General features: G+C 54.2%; 2 protein-coding genes across 6 annotated transcripts in view; both read left to right on the top strand.

Moving 5' to 3' along the window:
• Positions 1 to 15894, top strand: part of RAB11FIP5 (RAB11 family interacting protein 5) — a 53913-nt gene that overhangs the window by 29995 nt on the left and 8024 nt on the right. For 4 of the 5 annotated variants that reach the window (XM_068149418.1, XM_068149417.1, XM_068149416.1 and 1 more), the window contains 2 exons: positions 3129 to 3315; positions 3803 to 8103. In XM_068149418.1, the coding sequence (XP_068005519.1) occupies positions 3129 to 3315; positions 3803 to 4012 (397 nt within the window). In that variant the 3' untranslated portion in view covers positions 4013 to 8103. Of the gene's footprint in view, positions 1 to 3128; positions 3316 to 3802; positions 8104 to 15894 lie in introns of those variants that run through there. The other variant, XR_010988683.1, reaches the window with a different exon arrangement.
• Positions 13098 to 15894, top strand: part of SFXN5 (sideroflexin 5) — a 95526-nt gene continuing 92729 nt past the window's right edge. Inside the window, exon 1 of the mRNA XM_068149421.1 lies at positions 13098 to 13197. Within this exon, the coding sequence (XP_068005522.1) occupies positions 13141 to 13197 (57 nt within the window). The 5' untranslated portion in view covers positions 13098 to 13140. The remainder of the gene's footprint in view (positions 13198 to 15894) is intronic.

The raw sequence follows: 15894 nt of genomic DNA, 5'->3' as shown, positions 1-15894 counted from the left end.
ACCTTGTTCAGAATTCAGATAGAGGGCACTCAGGAACCTGGATTCTGTTGGTGTTTGTTGTGCTTCATGGAAAGAGAAGTGCTCTGCAATCCCAAAGAGTAAAACTGGGTGATGAGAGCAGTGCCAGGACCCTCTGTGTTGGCAGGACATGCTCACAGTCATCTTCGGGTTTGACTGTGCATCTATCCAATGTCTGGCTGGCTGGTGGGAGGGAAGTGGGCTTGGACCTAAGAGCTGGTTGTCATGGCAGTGCTGGCTTCTGTCAGGAGACACATCTGAGAAGTCCTTGAACATCTCTGCTCTGGCTTCTCTACCTGCAAACAACAAATATTTTGGATCCTTGCTGCTGTAATTGAAGAACCTTTGAAGAGTTAAGGAGGTCTCTGCAGAAGGCTCTGAGGTTCTGCACAACTGTGGAAGGTTGGGGAGATGTGATTTGTTGTCACAGGAGGGGAGAGACAAGGGAGAGCCTCTTTTGCAGGTCCCCATGGTGATGTTTGCCTTTCCCAGGATAATCTCCTGGTCAGCACATAGAGAAAGAAAAGATATGGTTGAAAAAAGGTGAAAGGAAGAAGGAAAGACTTCAGTCTTACAGGCACTGAGGCTTAGCTAGGACAAGTGTCTTCCTCCTCTACCAGATAAAGGAGAAGCTGGTACCTGCTGTGGATTATGGAGAGTCTGGTGTGCTGGCCTTGTGTGCCCTCCTTGGGAGGGATGGCAGCTGGGTGTGGGGACCCATTTCTTCCCATGTGGCCAGAGGGGCTCTCTGATGGTCATCTTGTTCAAGGTGGCAGGTCAAGTGATACAGCTGCATGTCTGAGTGACACCAGCACCTCCTGCCTCGACTGGCTGGGGCATCACCTGGGTCTGGTGAGCTGGGAGGTTGCATCCTCCTGGAACAGCTTCTTGTGTGCCAGATGTGAAGGTGCAGCTGGGGGGCAGAAGAGCAGATGCTGGGCTTGTGTCTGCAGGTCCTTCCCTGCTCTCCTGCAGCAAGGGCTCTCACCACAAACCTTACTGCTGGGGTAAAGTGGGTGCTCAGAGCATCAAGTGTATGAAGATCTTCCTTTCTGCTCTTTGGGGAAGGGTGGGATGGTGCCTTCACTGTTGGGAAGGTGTCTCTGGTCTCTAGTCCCTGGTCTAGGTGGGATGTAAAGGGAGCCCCTGACAGTGCTGTGGGGACTGCCTTGGAGGAGCCCAGCAGTTGTGCTGCTCCTTAGCCATCACCTGGGAACTTGGATGTGTGACTGTTACAGTGTGTCATGGCACCTGTGGTGACAGGAGTGGGGATGTCACAGGTGCCAAGATGGTATTGGCACAGGCTGCTTTGTGTCTTCCCAGAGTTAGGAGTGCAGCAGAATTGTCCTCTTTGGAAAACAAGGTGTCAGGTTAAATCCCGTGCCTCTGTGTGTGACCCTTGGAGCTCCAAGAGTGGTTTGCCACATCCACAGGCATGGGCCTAGGAGAAGAGCTGCTGATGCTGAGTTCAGTCATTCCCTCTCCTCCTTAGACACTTTCCCCACAGAGTTCTGGCCCTCAGGTGCTGTATTCTGCTGTAGGCACAGCACCTTGCCTAACAGAAACTGGCTTCCTTGGGTTTTTTTGTCTTCTCTGAGAGAAGCATTTCAATGGGTGGTAAAGACTTGTTCCCAGTTTGCTGTAGGGGATGGTCCCTCGTTTGCTAAGGTGCTCAGCAGTGACCTCAGAAGTACGAGTGGGAACTGTGCTGTCAGCCAGCCAGGCTTGCTCAGAGAGAAGGACCAAGCCTGTGCTGCTGTCAGTCAGAGATGTCACCTGGAACATGTTCAGCTTCACCAGAGAGTTCTGGCCACTGGGAGATGCAGCACTGGATTAGGCAGGCTCTCAAGTTCACATTCATCAGCTGGGAGATGGAAACAGCTTCTCAGCAGATCCACCAGGACTTCGGATGTGAGGCTGTGAGGTGTGAAGCAGCCTCTGCTGCTCTGGAAGAACCCAGTGCTGATCATCTCAGGACAGGTTCAACTGCTCAGCCAAGCCATCAAGACTTCAGACATGGCTGTCAGGCGTGAAGCAGCCTCTGCTCCCCTGGAAGAACCCAGTGCTGACTGTCCCTGGGCAGGGCACAGGTGGATGAAGGTCTCCTGCTTTCAGATCTTCTCAGAATAACAGGTTGAGGGGGCAGCACCCCTGCTTTGCCCTTCAGGAGCCCTGAGGAGCTGAAAGCATCCAAGCATTCCCATGGACATCCTGGTTTTGGTTCTATAGAGTGGCTGTGGTTAATCTGGTCCAGAGGGGCTTAAAATCCTTTGAGTGTTTGTGACACCCTGGCAGTTCCTTGCAGACCTGCTCAGGGGTGTCAGTCTCCTGGGGCCACACTCTGGTCTGAGTTTCTCTGCTGGCCTTGAGTGTGCATGCAGCCATGGTGGCATCTGGTGCTGCTTAGCTGCAGTTCTGCTGGCTCCCCAGCCACTCTTCTTCCTAGACACTGTGTTTTGAGGAGCAGCAGAAGTCCAGCAGTGGTACATGAGCTGTCTTCTCCAGAGAACCCCACTCATTTTAGGTTAGGGAGAAGGGTAGCAGCAGTTCAAGCAAGCCATGTCATTACTTCTGGTTTTTAAAGGACTTGGGAATGCTCACTTCATGGCCTCTGGTCCAGTTCACCTTCACCCCATCTTACATCATGACAGACAGACAACTGCTGGACTGCTTGTAATGTGGTGTCACAATGTTTGCAGCTCTGCTGGTGAAGGGCTCAGTCCATGGTAGAGCTTTAGCTATTGATCAGCACTGATCAGATCCCCTCTGGGGCTGCTCTTCTCCAGGCTCAACAGCCCCAGGGCTCTCAGCCTTTCCTCCTCCCAGAGATGCTCCAGGCCCCTCAGCATCTTTGTAGCCTCCACTGGACTATCCAGTATTTCTGTGTATCTCTTGAACTGGGGAGCCCAGGACTCAAGCTGTGGCCTGAATAAGGCAGAGTAGAGAGGGGAGAACCTGCCTTGACCTACTGGCCATATTCTGTTTAGTTTAGCTGTGTGGAGCTGGCTGCATTGATAATTGGGTCCCAGCTCCATAAAACCCATAGGGGGAGGCAGCAGTGTGGCTCCGCAGCTTGAGCGCTAACTGTGCAACCTCCTTGTTCTCCTTAGTCCTCACCCAGTGAAACCCATCAGTGCTGTGGTGCAAGAGGTCTCCAGTGAGAAGAAGCAGCAGCACAGGTCCAGCCTGTCCACTGCTCTGAGCAATGGCCTGGAGAAGCTGAAGACAGTCACCACGAGCAGTGTCCAGCCTGTGGCCCCATCCTCTCACCTGGAGAAAACAGATTCAAAGATGCAGGTAGGAAACTACCAGTGAGGTGAGAACTGCAATCCCACCTGCTCCAGATGGTCAACAGTTGTTGACAGAGGTACTGGAGGAGTACAGTGTGAGCAGAACCATGTGTACTAACCCTTATGTCACTGTCATGGTTGCCCAGCCTCCCATGACCTGGTCTCTGGACCTTCTCACCCCATTGTTGTTCTCTTATTGACTGCTAGGGGAGAGAAGTTTGACAGGTTGTGAGGAAGCCCTGCTCAGTGGTTCACCCAGCTGGCAGAAGTGCTCTGTGGTCACTTATAGCTGTATGGAGAAGGCTGCATTGGCCTGGCTGTCTGGGCAGCTGTTGTGTCTTCAGTGGCTTTGGGCAAGCCCATGGCACATGGGAGTGCTCAGGCTGCCACACAAACCACTGCTGGCTCTGACTGGTGCTGTGCCTTGCAAAGGCTAAAGGGAGCAGCCCTTTTCACTTGACCTCACTGAATGTTCCTCTTGATTTCTACTGCAGGATTCCTCCCTACTGGACCAGTCTGCCAAGTATTACCACTTGACCCACGATGAACTCATCGAGCTCCTGCTGCAGAAGGAGAAGGAGCTGAGCAAGAAGGAGGAGCACATCCACGAGCTGGAGAACTACATCGACCAGCTGCTGGTGCGCATCATGGAGGAATCTCCCACGCTCCTCCAGATCCCACTGGAGGAAAGCAAGACCAAGTAACCTGTCCCCAGTGACCAGTATCACCTGCCTAGAGCACTGCTCCAGTAACCACGCTGCAAACATCCCTGCACTTCCCCTCCTCTTACGAGAGGGCTCCAGTGGCTTCCGTTCGCAGAGTTTAGCAGGAAAGGTTATCTGCTCCTTCCCAGCCCAAGCTATCCCAGCTCTGGCTCCAGGGAACTATAGGGTGATGGGCTATCATCTACCCTATGGGGAGGAGCAGAGCCCTCCAGCCCTCTACAGAAGGCAGGTGCCTCCTTAGGTTCCTGTCATTGTGACCAAGTGGCCTCTTCTCAGGCACTCATTCTGCCAGTGCTTTAAGTGGTCCATGGACATGTGAGAGCTGGAGACCAACCACCTCACCAGTGTCTTCATCCTGCTGCTGCTGCTCTTCTGCTCACAGTCTTCCACATCTCTTACCTCTGAAATGGTGTACCCTGGCTGGTGGATGGTTGATGACATCAGGGATGCTTGAACTCAATTAAGTTAACTCTGCCAGCATGCTACTGGGCAGGGCAGCTGGGGAGAAAGGCTACTGTTGGGTGCCTCTTTCCCTTCCTGCCCCACTTGTACCCCCAAATGAAGGGTCTTCATCTGAGGATCCAGCTTTAAGTTGTGCCAGTATCCAGCCATATGAGAGATGCTACACAAAGCAACAGCACTGCAGTCAGAGGCTGTAGAGGACTCATGCCAAGGTCACTGCCTGACCCTGAACAGATGACCCTGTTGATTCCTTGGCTGCCTGCACTCAGAGTTGTGATGTTGCCTTGCTTACCCAGCTCAGAACTGAGCTCAGGAGATGGGAGACAGGGCCAGCCACGGTCTGTGCACCATCAGTACTGCAGGAGTTCTCTCACACCACCCAGCCCATCACTGGCATGGCTGGCACTAGTGTGGCTGGGGGAGGGCTCCTCTCTACAAGCCACAGCTGCATTTTCTGCTCAGTATTACACTCCCCACCTCCTGTCTCCAGGAATTGCTTCCCACTGGCTGCCTTCTGCCACTGACTGTGCGTCATCTTCCTCTGGGCAACAGGAAAATGCCACTGGGACTGCAGCTCATGTGCAGAGAAGGATGTGTGACCTCCTGGCCACCTCTCCGCACGACATCCTGCTAGGTCAGGCATCCATCAAACACTCTCTGTCAAGACAGCAATGCAGTGATCACTGTGGCTCCCCTTCAAGCCAATATTAGCACCAAACACCTGCCTCATCGTAGCACATCTGCACGCCGGCCTCAGGGCTCGAGTGGCATGGGCCTGACTGTAGGTGTTGTAGGCCAGCTCTCAGGAGCTGAGCTCTGCTGACTGCTGAGTGACCCTCTGAAAGCCTCTGGTTGAGGTGGTTTAGCTACCACAGGTGAGACTGGTAAGCAGTGCTCCTGGCCACAGCAAGTACAGCACAGCCTTTGGCTTACAGGTGGAAGGGGATAAGAGAGGATGTTGCTCCCTCTCTTCTGCCAGGGCCTGAAGGTGCCCCTGCAGGCAGAGGGTTTGTTGGTGGGAGACATAAATGTCTGAAACCAGGAGAGTAAGGTGTCTTCTCTCTCCTGTAGAGCTCCCAAAGTTACTGGCTTCTTTGAAAAGCTTCAGGTTCTCCTTCCTTGCTTCAGTGCACACCAGGACTTTGAGAAATGGTGCCTTTTGCAATAGGACAGTAGCAGTTTCCAACCCAAAAAAGCCTCTGAAGTCCAGTTCTCAGTTCAGTGCAGCCTGTCTTGGGCAGCTTTCTCTTCTGTTCTCCTGCTCACCTGGACTAGGTGGGTTTGTCTTTGAATGCAGCCAGCAGAGCCCTCTCACCCCTGCCTGCAGGTTGGTTTTGGTCTTTGGCAGGAGTGCTGCACGGGCAGGTAGAAAGATGAGAAGGGACTCTAGAGGAAGACAAGACCACAGATGTTTCAGGGCAAAATACAGCTGGGCAGAGACAACTTTGGGTCATGCTCAGAGTCTGGAGAAGCAGAGTATGAGCTGTCAGGAGAAAAGGAGATTTGGTGTTGCTGTCATCAGCAAGGTTTGGTCATGTCTAGCCTGTAGAGCACTGTATAAGGAGGAGGCTTTGTTACCTGGGGAGATAGCAGCCACAAGCCTTTAGTTCCTACCTGCCTTTGCCCCTAGTATGGAGTAATCTGGGCTTTTGCACTTCTCTGCTTGTCTTCATGTTCCTCCTCCCTCTGTGGTGTCTCAGGTGTGGGGTCTTTGTTTCTGGTCTAAGACATGAGGGGCTGAGGGAAAAGTGTTTCTCCCAGTTAGGAAATACCAGACACTTTTCTCTGTATAACCAGAAGACTCTATGGCCTGGGAGCTGGATTCCTTTTCTGGGTGCCTGATTGTGTCAGAGAAGCTCTTCCATTACCTGGAGGTGGGCAGGAAGGAGTTGTGGACAGCCAGAAAGCAGCTTCAGAAGAGTGGTGTGGCACGGGAAGGAGTGCTGGGAGAGGAGGCAGCCCCACTGGTGGGCAGGGATGCTGAGTGAGCACTGAGGGCTTCCATCAGGTGGGCATTGGTAAGGGGGAGAGGTGTAGAGCCGAAAGCTCTCACGAGAGCCAGGGGCCCACACTGCCTCTCTGCTAAAAAGCTGCTTCCTGGGACTCCTCCCCCAGCCTTGTAGGTGCTTCCCACACACAAGTGCCAATGTTAATAAGGATCTTGCTGCACCTCCTGCCTGCCTCCTCCTCCATCACGTTTCACCACCTCCATAGTCCCCTTCTGCCTTAGTCAGCTGGGCATTTATTTTTTCCCTCGCCAAAGCCTGACTGTTTTGCACTGGAACATAGGAAGTTCACCTCTGAGCTGCATCAGGCCATGGCCGGTGCCTGACCCTCTCAGCAGTGTGTGCTGCCTCCCATGGCCTGCCTCTGTCACCTCGGACCAACACAGTCCCCTCAGCTGCCTCCCACTGCAGGAGCCCCCACTGCTGCCTCGGGGGAGGCTGGAGCAAGCAGAGCTCCAACGTTCTTGCCTTGACTTGGTGGTAGCAGAGCATCTCCAGAGGCCGAGGTGGGGCTGTGGGTACCTTGGCGTCGCCCCTGAGAGGAGAGGCTACAGAAAAATCCAAGTGGTGACAGCGGCTAAGGCTGCCCTGATGTGTCATGTCTGTCCTCCAGCCTTTGGAAGTCCAGAGGTATCCTCAAACAATGGCTTGTGCTTGGGACAAAGCATCTTCAAGGTGCTTCTGTCTGTGTTCTGTGTTTCTCCACCCTGCTGTCCTGCAAATGTGGAGGTTTCCTCACCCCACAGTTTTCGTTCTCTGCATAGAAGCAAGCGAGCTTGGCTACAACACACACCAGCACTGAAGCCAGAGTGTGTCATTTGTTGTGTTAAACCCTCTGAAATGACCAGAGTGAAATGGTTTTGAGGCCCTGGATGTTTTCTTGTAGAGAAAAAGCAACAGGGAAAATGTTCTCACGTTGTTGATGTTCCATGTTTGGGGTTCAGTTGCAGACGCAGGGAGGCGAGCAGCACTCCTGGGCAGGGTGCAGGGCTGTGGCTGTTTGCTGAGCAGAGGAGGGGCTTTGGGGGGGCCAGCAGCAGCTTTTCCTGGGTTCTGTTTGGACACAGCCATAACAATGACTCCAGGAGGAATTTTTGCCTCCTGCTTTGTCTTTCCCTTTCAGCTCTGGAGCTGTTTCACGAGGTCTTCCACAGGGTGCTGTTGCTCTGCTTTTGTTGCCAGCCCACCAGTGGGTTTCTTGCAGTTATGGAACTCTGGCCAAGCGATTTCTTTGTACCTTGACGTGGCCCTTCTGGCCCAGACTCAGGCAGCCAGAAGAGCTGCCAAGGTCTGTCCTTAAACTGGAACAAAGCTGAGAGGATGTGGGTGCTGAAGGCTCATCTGGACTCAGCCTTACGACTCGTCTGTGAAGCTGCTCTGTGTCACAGGCGTGGGGAGGGGGGAAAAAGCCAGCCCCGAGCGGGAGCGAGAAGCGTCGGGGGAGGGTTGGAGTTGTTGGTTTCCCTGTACTTGGTGTGCAGGGGAAGTGGGTTCTGTGTGTTTCATGTTTTAATAGTTGCAGCTGATGTTTCTAAAGAGCTTCTTCTTTACGTTTTAAGCACTTTAAAAAACAAAGAATAAAAGTTGTTCAAGCTGTTCCTAGATCCTTCTGATTTATTGACAACAGCGTCTGTGCTGATAGCACTTGGACAGTGAGTGACATTTAGCTGTTTGCTGAAGTAGGATGCTGGTGGCCAACTTCTTACTGCAGCTTATTGGAACCTTCTTGTGGCTTTTCAATGCTTAAAGGGGCCTCTAAGAAAGCTGGGGACAGACTTCATCGGAGCCTGTTGCGAACAGGACGAGGGGTGATGGGTTTGAACTAAAAGAGGGAGAGTCAAAGTAGAGAGAAGGAGGAAACTTGTGAAGCTGAGACCCTGGCCCAGGTTGCCCAGAGAGGTGGTAGATGCCCCATCCCTGGCACCATCTCAAGTCAGGTGGTTTGGGGCTCTGAGCAACCTGCTCTAGTTGCATATGTCCCTGCTGACTGCAGGGGGGTCAGACTAGATGACATTTAAAGGTCCCTTCTATCCCAGACCCCTCTGGGATTTTGCTCACCACTGACTTTCCCTAGCAGGGGAGATTGGCATTTCTGAGCATCTGTGGAAAATCAGCAGCTGAGTAGAAGAGCAGGACCCCACTGCAGCATGCTGCAGGAAGAAGAATGGAGAGCTGGTGTTGTATAGTGGACACCAGAGTTCAGCCTCAGCGTGCCTGGTGAGGAAATGTGGCTCCGTCGGTGCCACTTTGCCCCCTCCTCACAAAGCACTTTTGTGTCCCCCCACTTCCATGCAGCCCTCACAGCACTGACCCCCAGCAAAGACCTTTGCCTCCAACTCCTCTGCCCTAATCCCACCCACCTGTTTCCAAGCTCAGCTCTTCTCCTTTCTTCCTTCTTCACTACTGCCTTTGCCTTCAAAACCTAACACCCCTTAAGCTTCGATAAATGACTTTGCTGCTCCGACAGCAGAGTTTTGTTAGCTCTAATCCCAGTTTGTTTTCCATCCCACTGGACTGCAGGCTCAGCACCTGTCCAGGGGGATCATGTTAGCTCTCAGAGACTGCATGGGCTTTGGGGGGGGAAGTGCTGGGCATGCTGCCACGCAGGATCAGGGCACTGAACTGTGACCTTTGGAAAGACTATCCCAAGGAAAGGCTCTCCAGAAGGGCTGGGCTGGTGGGAGCTTCCCCTGCCTACAGAGACATGGTGGGTAGAGCAGCACAGCAGTCACTGGGATCTGAGGGAACTGGAATCCATCCAGTCAGGGACAAAGTAAGATTTTAAGACCTTAGTCCCTCTAAAACTGCCATGTATGGTTACATCAGGTGTCTCTGCCTGCTTGGAAGCTTAAATCACAGGCTCGGGAGTGATGCAAGTAATTCCTGTGCTGGCTGGGTTCATTGTTCCAAGCTGGAGTTTTTCTGCTGGAGGTTTGTTGTTCCAGGCTGGAGCTTTGATGAGTTTGCTGTTCAGAGGCAGAGTTTTGCTGCCCACTGCAAGTTTTCTCAAAAATCTGTCTTTACAGATGGAAGCCGACAAGAAATGTTCCTGTCACTTTCTCCCTGAGCCAGCAGGCTGCCCAGCCCTGCACCCAGCTGTCATGGGTAGGGTAAGACCCCCAAATCTCCCTTGGTGGAGCTTGCCTGATAGCTGGGGGGGCTTGTTCCTCCCTCCCCACTCCCCCAAATGGAAAGAAGCGTCGCTGTTGACTTCACAGTGTTGATGAGGGGAAGCAGTGCCCTCCCCCCTTCCTTCCCCAAACCAGGGAAATGCAAGTTGTCAGTCTAAATGGATCTGGTTAGATTGATATCAGCCAAAGAATTGATATTCTTTCTGGTAGTTAACCAAAAAAGTGATAGTCTTATGTCACTCCAAATGTGGTTTTAGATAAACAGATTCTCTCCCCTCTGTTGTTACAAAACATGTAGTGTGTCAACACTAGGGATTGTATCAATTCTCTGGCTCTGGCTGTGCTGGGAGGGAGGGGGATTTCCCTTGTGTAGAGATGGAGGGATTTGGGTTATCATCCATATTTATTGAGAGCCCAAATGCTGTGTTTGGTGAAGCACAGAATGCTCTGAGCCGGAAGGCACCTTAGAGATCATCTAGTTCCAACCCCCCTGCCATGGGCAGGGACACCCTCCAGTACAGGATGAAACCTTTAGCAAAAGAAGGCTTGCTTTGTGAAGCATTAGTCACAGCAAAATGATTTTATTTTGCCTTTGAAGCCAGCATCAGGGCTGCCAGCAGCCACAGAAGGAAGTGGTGTCCTGAAGGACACTCTGCTCTTTGGGATAACCGTCGGCATCGGACCACAGGCAGAGCGGGGAGCAAGGGCAAAGGTGGAAGGCAGCTGCAAGAGCTGTGGCTGTGCATGTTGAAACCATGTGGAAGCCTGTCCTGGTGGCACAGCTGGAGCAGCTGGCAGGTGCTCCCTGCTCTGCACTGCAGCTGAGTTTAATTACAGCAAGCAAACCATTAACAGCAAGGGCAGGGTGCAGGGACAGCAGTGGGCACACCCCAGCGAGCAGCATTCTCGGTGGGACCAGATCTTCGCCCATCACCTCTCTGTTCCTGGGGAGGGTCATGTTTTTATGCTTGCACATGAGGCAGGGAGAGGGCAGAAGGAGAGGTGACACTGGCTGCCAGCAGCCTGGAGCCCTGAGGGAGCATGTTCAGGTAGCACAGGAGGGAACCACTTGATTTCAACTTGATCTCTAAAGGAAAAGGGACAAGCAATGGGAAAATGCCTCTTCTCTGTTCTGCTGGAAACTCCTTCCTTGTGCTGGTGCATGCAGTAGGACATGCTTTGGTGGGGTGTCCTGGCAGGTGTCTTACAACCTCTGCCCCCACAGCAGGTTGTTGTAGAGTCACAGAATCGTTTAAGTCAGAGGAGACCTCTAAAATCACTGAGCCCAACCATCAACCCAACCCCACCATGGTCATTAAACCATGTCCCAAAGTGCCATGGCCACACATTTTGTCACAGCTCCAGGGATGGTGACGCCACCGCCCTGGGCAACCTCTTCCAGTGCCTGTCCATGCTTTCAGTACAGTAATTTTTCCTCCTATCCAATCTAAACCTTCCCTGGCCCAATTTTGGACCATTTCCTCTCATTTTAAATGGTTCAGCTCATCCCACATCACCTGGGTGACACCACAGGACTCCCCATCAAGAAAATGTGGCCAAGGGGTTGAGGCTGTAGGCAGCAGATGGTCAGAGACCAGGCAGAGTTGATAGCAGGAGGCTCAGGACATGGCACAAGCTCCTGACCAGCTACCCTGGGGTAAGGGCTTTGGACATGACCAGAGGTATTGTGCTTGCAGCCTGCTCTGCACCAGGCCCCTTCCCCCAAAGCTGTAGGAAATTTGAGATTCAGTGAAGGGGATCAGTGGTGAATTAGCCTAAAAGCAGAAGCTGGTTTTGCAAATGGAAAAAGGGAAAAAAGAAATCAGCACCACATCCATAAAGCAAAGCAGCAGCAAAATGTTGTGTTTAGATTGCTCCCTGCATAAATTAAGGCCTTCCCCCCACCAGTTATATTGTTCAATTCCTCCTTAGATGGAAAATGTGCTTCTGACCTGCTGTGTGATCTGTCCACCTTTTACTTCTGCTGTGCCAAACCATCCTCTCACACCCCTCCTGCCTTCCCTGCTTCATCCCCATCTCCAGTCTATTTGCCAGACCTTTGCTCTTCCTTGGAGGATTGATCCTAATCCTCCAAACAATTTCACCAGCATCTGAAGGGCCTTGACACTTCTTATTCCACTAATCTAGAGAAGAGGATTCTGGAGATGGCTTCATACATTCCCCCTTCTGCCCCCAGTCCTGCATGACCTTGGCTTTATCTCCACAAATCTTCTCGCTGAGGAAGCAGACAAGTAAGCCTGCATCAAAGTAAACTTCTTATCTCCAGGTTTCCTATTCTTCATTTTTAATCACATATTTTAAAGGCCAACAGCAATTGCTAGACTCCCATCAAAGGAAGAATAGCTATTTCCACGTGCAAATGATGACATCTGAGGTTTGCTTTCCGAAGCTTTTGGGCTCTCATCTTTGTCTGCATTGTTATTTGAGGCCAGTTCTCTCTCATCTCTTTATCAATGATCTGGATGAGGGGATCAAGGGCATCCTCACCAAATTTGCAGATTACACCAAGTTCTGTGGGAGTGTTGAGCTGCCTGAAGGTGAGGAGGTTCCACAGAGGGATTTGGACAGGCTTGATCAAGGAGCCAAAGACAATGGGATGAGATTCAACAAAGCCGAGTGCTAGCTCCTGCACTTGGGTCATAACAACCCCATGAGTGCTCCAGGCTTGGGGAAGAGTGGCTGGAAAGTACCCAGTGCAAAAGGACCTGGGGCTGTTGACCAACAGCTGGCTGAATCAGTCTCCTCTCCCAGGTAAGAAGCTACAGGACAAGAAGAAATCGCTTCAAGCTGTGACAGAGGCAAGGTTTAGACGGGATATTGGGAACAACTTCTTCCCCAGAAGGGTGGCCAAGCCCTGGACCAGACTACCCAGGGCTGAGTGGAATGTCCATCCCTGGAGGGATGCAAAAGCTGTGTGGATGTGGTGCTGAGGGCCAGGGTGACCTGGCAGTGCTGGGTAAATGGCTGGGCTAGATGAGGTCTCTTCCACCTCAAACGATTTCACGACTCTATGCTTATTTGCTCAGTTACAGAATTAAGGCAAGCATGGGCTTTCCACGTGATGTTCCTCTGTCACCACCCGTGTGTCCTGTGCCACCACCTCTGTTGCGGCTGCTGTGTCCGTGGCACTGAGAAAAAAAAGCACTTCTACTTCCCACGCCCCTCGCCCTCCGTCCCGCGTCTCCGCTCCGCCTCCCACCAACCCACATCTCCCCCCGCGCCCCGCCGCGGACTCCGTGTCCCATGTTGCCCCCTGTGCCGCCCACCCTCCCCATTGGCTGGCGGCGGCGGCACGGCCCTATCCCAGTGCCCACCGCTCGCTCGGGCTCCGTACCCCGGAGCGCCGCGGCGGCTGCGGACTCCATCTCCCAGCGTGCCGCGCGGTAGCTGCGGTGTGCCTCGGCCAATCAGCTGGGCGGCGCGGCAAGGGGCGGGCCGCGGCGGCGGGGGAGGCTGTTTAAAGTGGCGCTTGCGGCGCGCGAAGGGGATGGCGGAGCCGGCGGACTATCCCCCGTTCCAGCTGGGGAAGCCCCGCTTCGAGCAGGTACCGACGGCGGCGGAAAGGGACTGGGGGGCACAGGAAGCGGCTGCGGAGCTGACCTACCCACCCCCCCCCACCCCGGACCGTGCGCGGTGTCGTACGCCCCCCCACCCCGCAACCCCCCTCCCGCGGTGAGCAGAGACCCCCGCGATCCTTTCCCTCCCGTAGGGCGCCGTGCTGATTGGTGCGGAACCCCCCTGCGGTTGGGCTGCGCCGCTGTCACTCAGAGCCGCCGCCCCCCGCCCCGCGGCGGCTCCCGCGGCGGGCGATGATTGGCGCGTCCCGCCGTGCCCCTGTTGCTCGGGGCGGGAGCGGGCACCTCGGAGGGTCCCGGGTTCGAGCCCCGCGGCCTCCGCTGAGGGCAGCAAGGTTGGGTGGGGGTCCCGGAGACCAGCGTGCAGCGCGGCCTCCTCCTCCTCCTTCTCCTTCTCTTCCCAGTAGGGTAGTGCGAGGGCTGGGCCCTGCTCCGGCGGGCGTGGCGGCCAGTCCAAGGTTGCGGGGAGGTGAGGAACCACGCCGGGAGGGAGTGAGGCCTCCAGGACAGGGGTCAGCGTGGTGGGGAGGACTGGGCGGGGGTCGGGGCCAGGGCTCCTCCCGGGTGGCCGCTTCGGGCGCTTCACCGCGGGCTGCCCGTGCTGCGGGCTGCCAGGGCTGCTCGGGCGCGGGGCGGCAGGGCAAGGGCTTGCGGAAGGGCATCGCCTGGGGTGCTGAGGAAACGTGGTTCCGTGCGACGTGCGAGGTGAGGAGCTGGCCTTAGAGCTTCCTCCTCCTCTGTACCCAGTGGCGAGGGAATGGCGAGGAAGGCCCACGGCCCACCGCAGCCGTCCCCGGCTGAGCAGAGCTGGGGCAGGGGTCAGAGCATCTCATGCTGGTTACTGCCTTCCGCAGCCTCTGTCCACAAGCGCTTCGCAGCGTCCCTGCCGTGGCACAGCTGGCAGACACCGCTCTTCGTCCGTGCGGGGCAGCGCCTGGCTGGCACAGTTCTGTTGGTGGCTCCTGAGCTGAGCAGGGCTGCTCTGGGTGGGAATGAGCCATTGCAGTTGCCACATCAACAACGAGGGGACGGGATGTGGCACTTCAAGCCATGGCTTAGTCATGAGGTGTTGGGTGACAGGTTGGTCTTGATGATCTCTGGGGTCTTTTCCAACCTTATTGATTCTATGAATAGCAGGAGGTATGTGAGTGTCCCTGCTGCTGGGGCTAGCTCCAAGGAGACTGTTCCCACCATCTACCCACAGGCTCTGTAGGACCTCTCTCAGCCAACCACCTGACCTGCGAATCAGTTGGGTTGATGAGAAGTCCAGTTGCTGATTTTTCCCCTGGGGCATTTTTGTGTCCTTTCCCCCACTACCTTATCCCCCTTATCACAGGTTGGACTTGATGCTCTTTGAGGTCTCTTTCAACCTTATTGATTCTATGATTCTATCCCCGCTCAGGAGGTCAAAGGAGGATTTCCTTGGCGTAAGGCAGCAAGGCAAAGGTGAATTCTAGTGCCGGGAGCCTGCTCGGCTGCGTGAGCCGAGGGATGCTCAGGCTGGGGAGACAGAGCTTTGTAATAAGGAGAGGAGGAGGAGGAGATACTCTTCCCTTCTAGACACCACAGATGATTCGAGGCACACTTGGCAGCGAGTCAGGCACAGAATCGGTGCGTTCTGTTCATTAAGGAGCGACTGTCACTTGTAGCAACATTTAGAAAACGTTTCGAGTGGTATGGCAGGATGGTAATGATTGCCTGGGAGCTGGAGTGGAGACCGCCTCTCTCCTCTCTGCCACTCCTGGGGGGTAAGCTGGGTGTGTTTACACTGTGGTCTGGATCTGGGGTGAGGGTTCCCCGTGGGTGAAAGCACCTTCAGGACCGGATGCTTCGGGGCTGTGTTGCTGGTGGGCTGAGTGTTGTAAAATGCTCCCCTTCTCTAGTGGTTTTATTCCTTTCCTGTGGGTCGTGGTACTGATGTCCTGCCAGCTCTTGCTCTGTGCTGCTCTGCTTTCTCCTGCTCCATCTGCCCATGTGCAAAGTGCAGCTGGACAGCCCAGTTTGGGACTGGCAGCACTGTGGAGTTGCAGGGCAGGGGAAGCTGGGGATGAGGATGCCCATTTGGATCCTGTGGTCAGTTCCTGCTGAGTCTGCAGCAGGCTGGCCCATCAGCACTGCAGCCACATGCCTGCTTCCATTGCTTCCATCCTATCACCTGGCAGGGCTGAGGTCCTATATCTCTGGGTTGGATGGTTATGGTTCCCTGCAGGAAAGACACTGAGGTGCTGGAGTGTGTCCAAAGAACAGCTAAGCTGGTGAAGGCCCCAGAGCACAAGTCTTGTGAGGAACTGGAGTTGTTTAGCCTGGAGAAAAGGAGACCAGGGGAGACCTTCTGGCTCTTTACAGTTCCCTGCAAGGTTGGAGCCAGGTGGGGGTTGGCCAAGGAACAAGCAACAGGACAAGAGGAAACGGCCTCAAGTTGTGACAGGGGAAGTTTAGGTTGGACATAAGAAACAATTTATTGTCTGAAAGGGTTGTCAAGGCCTGGCCCAGGCTGCTCAGGGCAGTGGTGGAGTCCCCATCTCTGGAGGGGTTTCAAAGCCATGGAGATGTGGTGCTGAGGGCCACGGTTTAGTGGTGACCTGGCAGTGTTGGGTTAATGGTTGGGTTTGATCCTAAAGGTCTTTTTCAATCTAAGTGATTCTGTTTATTTCCCCTGTCTTAAC

The sequence above is a fragment of the Melanerpes formicivorus genome, unplaced genomic scaffold (genome assembly GCF_026170545.1).
Source record: "Melanerpes formicivorus ecotype bairdi unplaced genomic scaffold, bMelFor1.0.p_v2 SCAF_18, whole genome shotgun sequence".
In the NCBI taxonomy this organism is placed as follows: Eukaryota; Metazoa; Chordata; class Aves; order Piciformes; family Picidae; genus Melanerpes; species Melanerpes formicivorus.
This window is presented reverse-complemented; position numbering and strand designations above follow the sequence as displayed.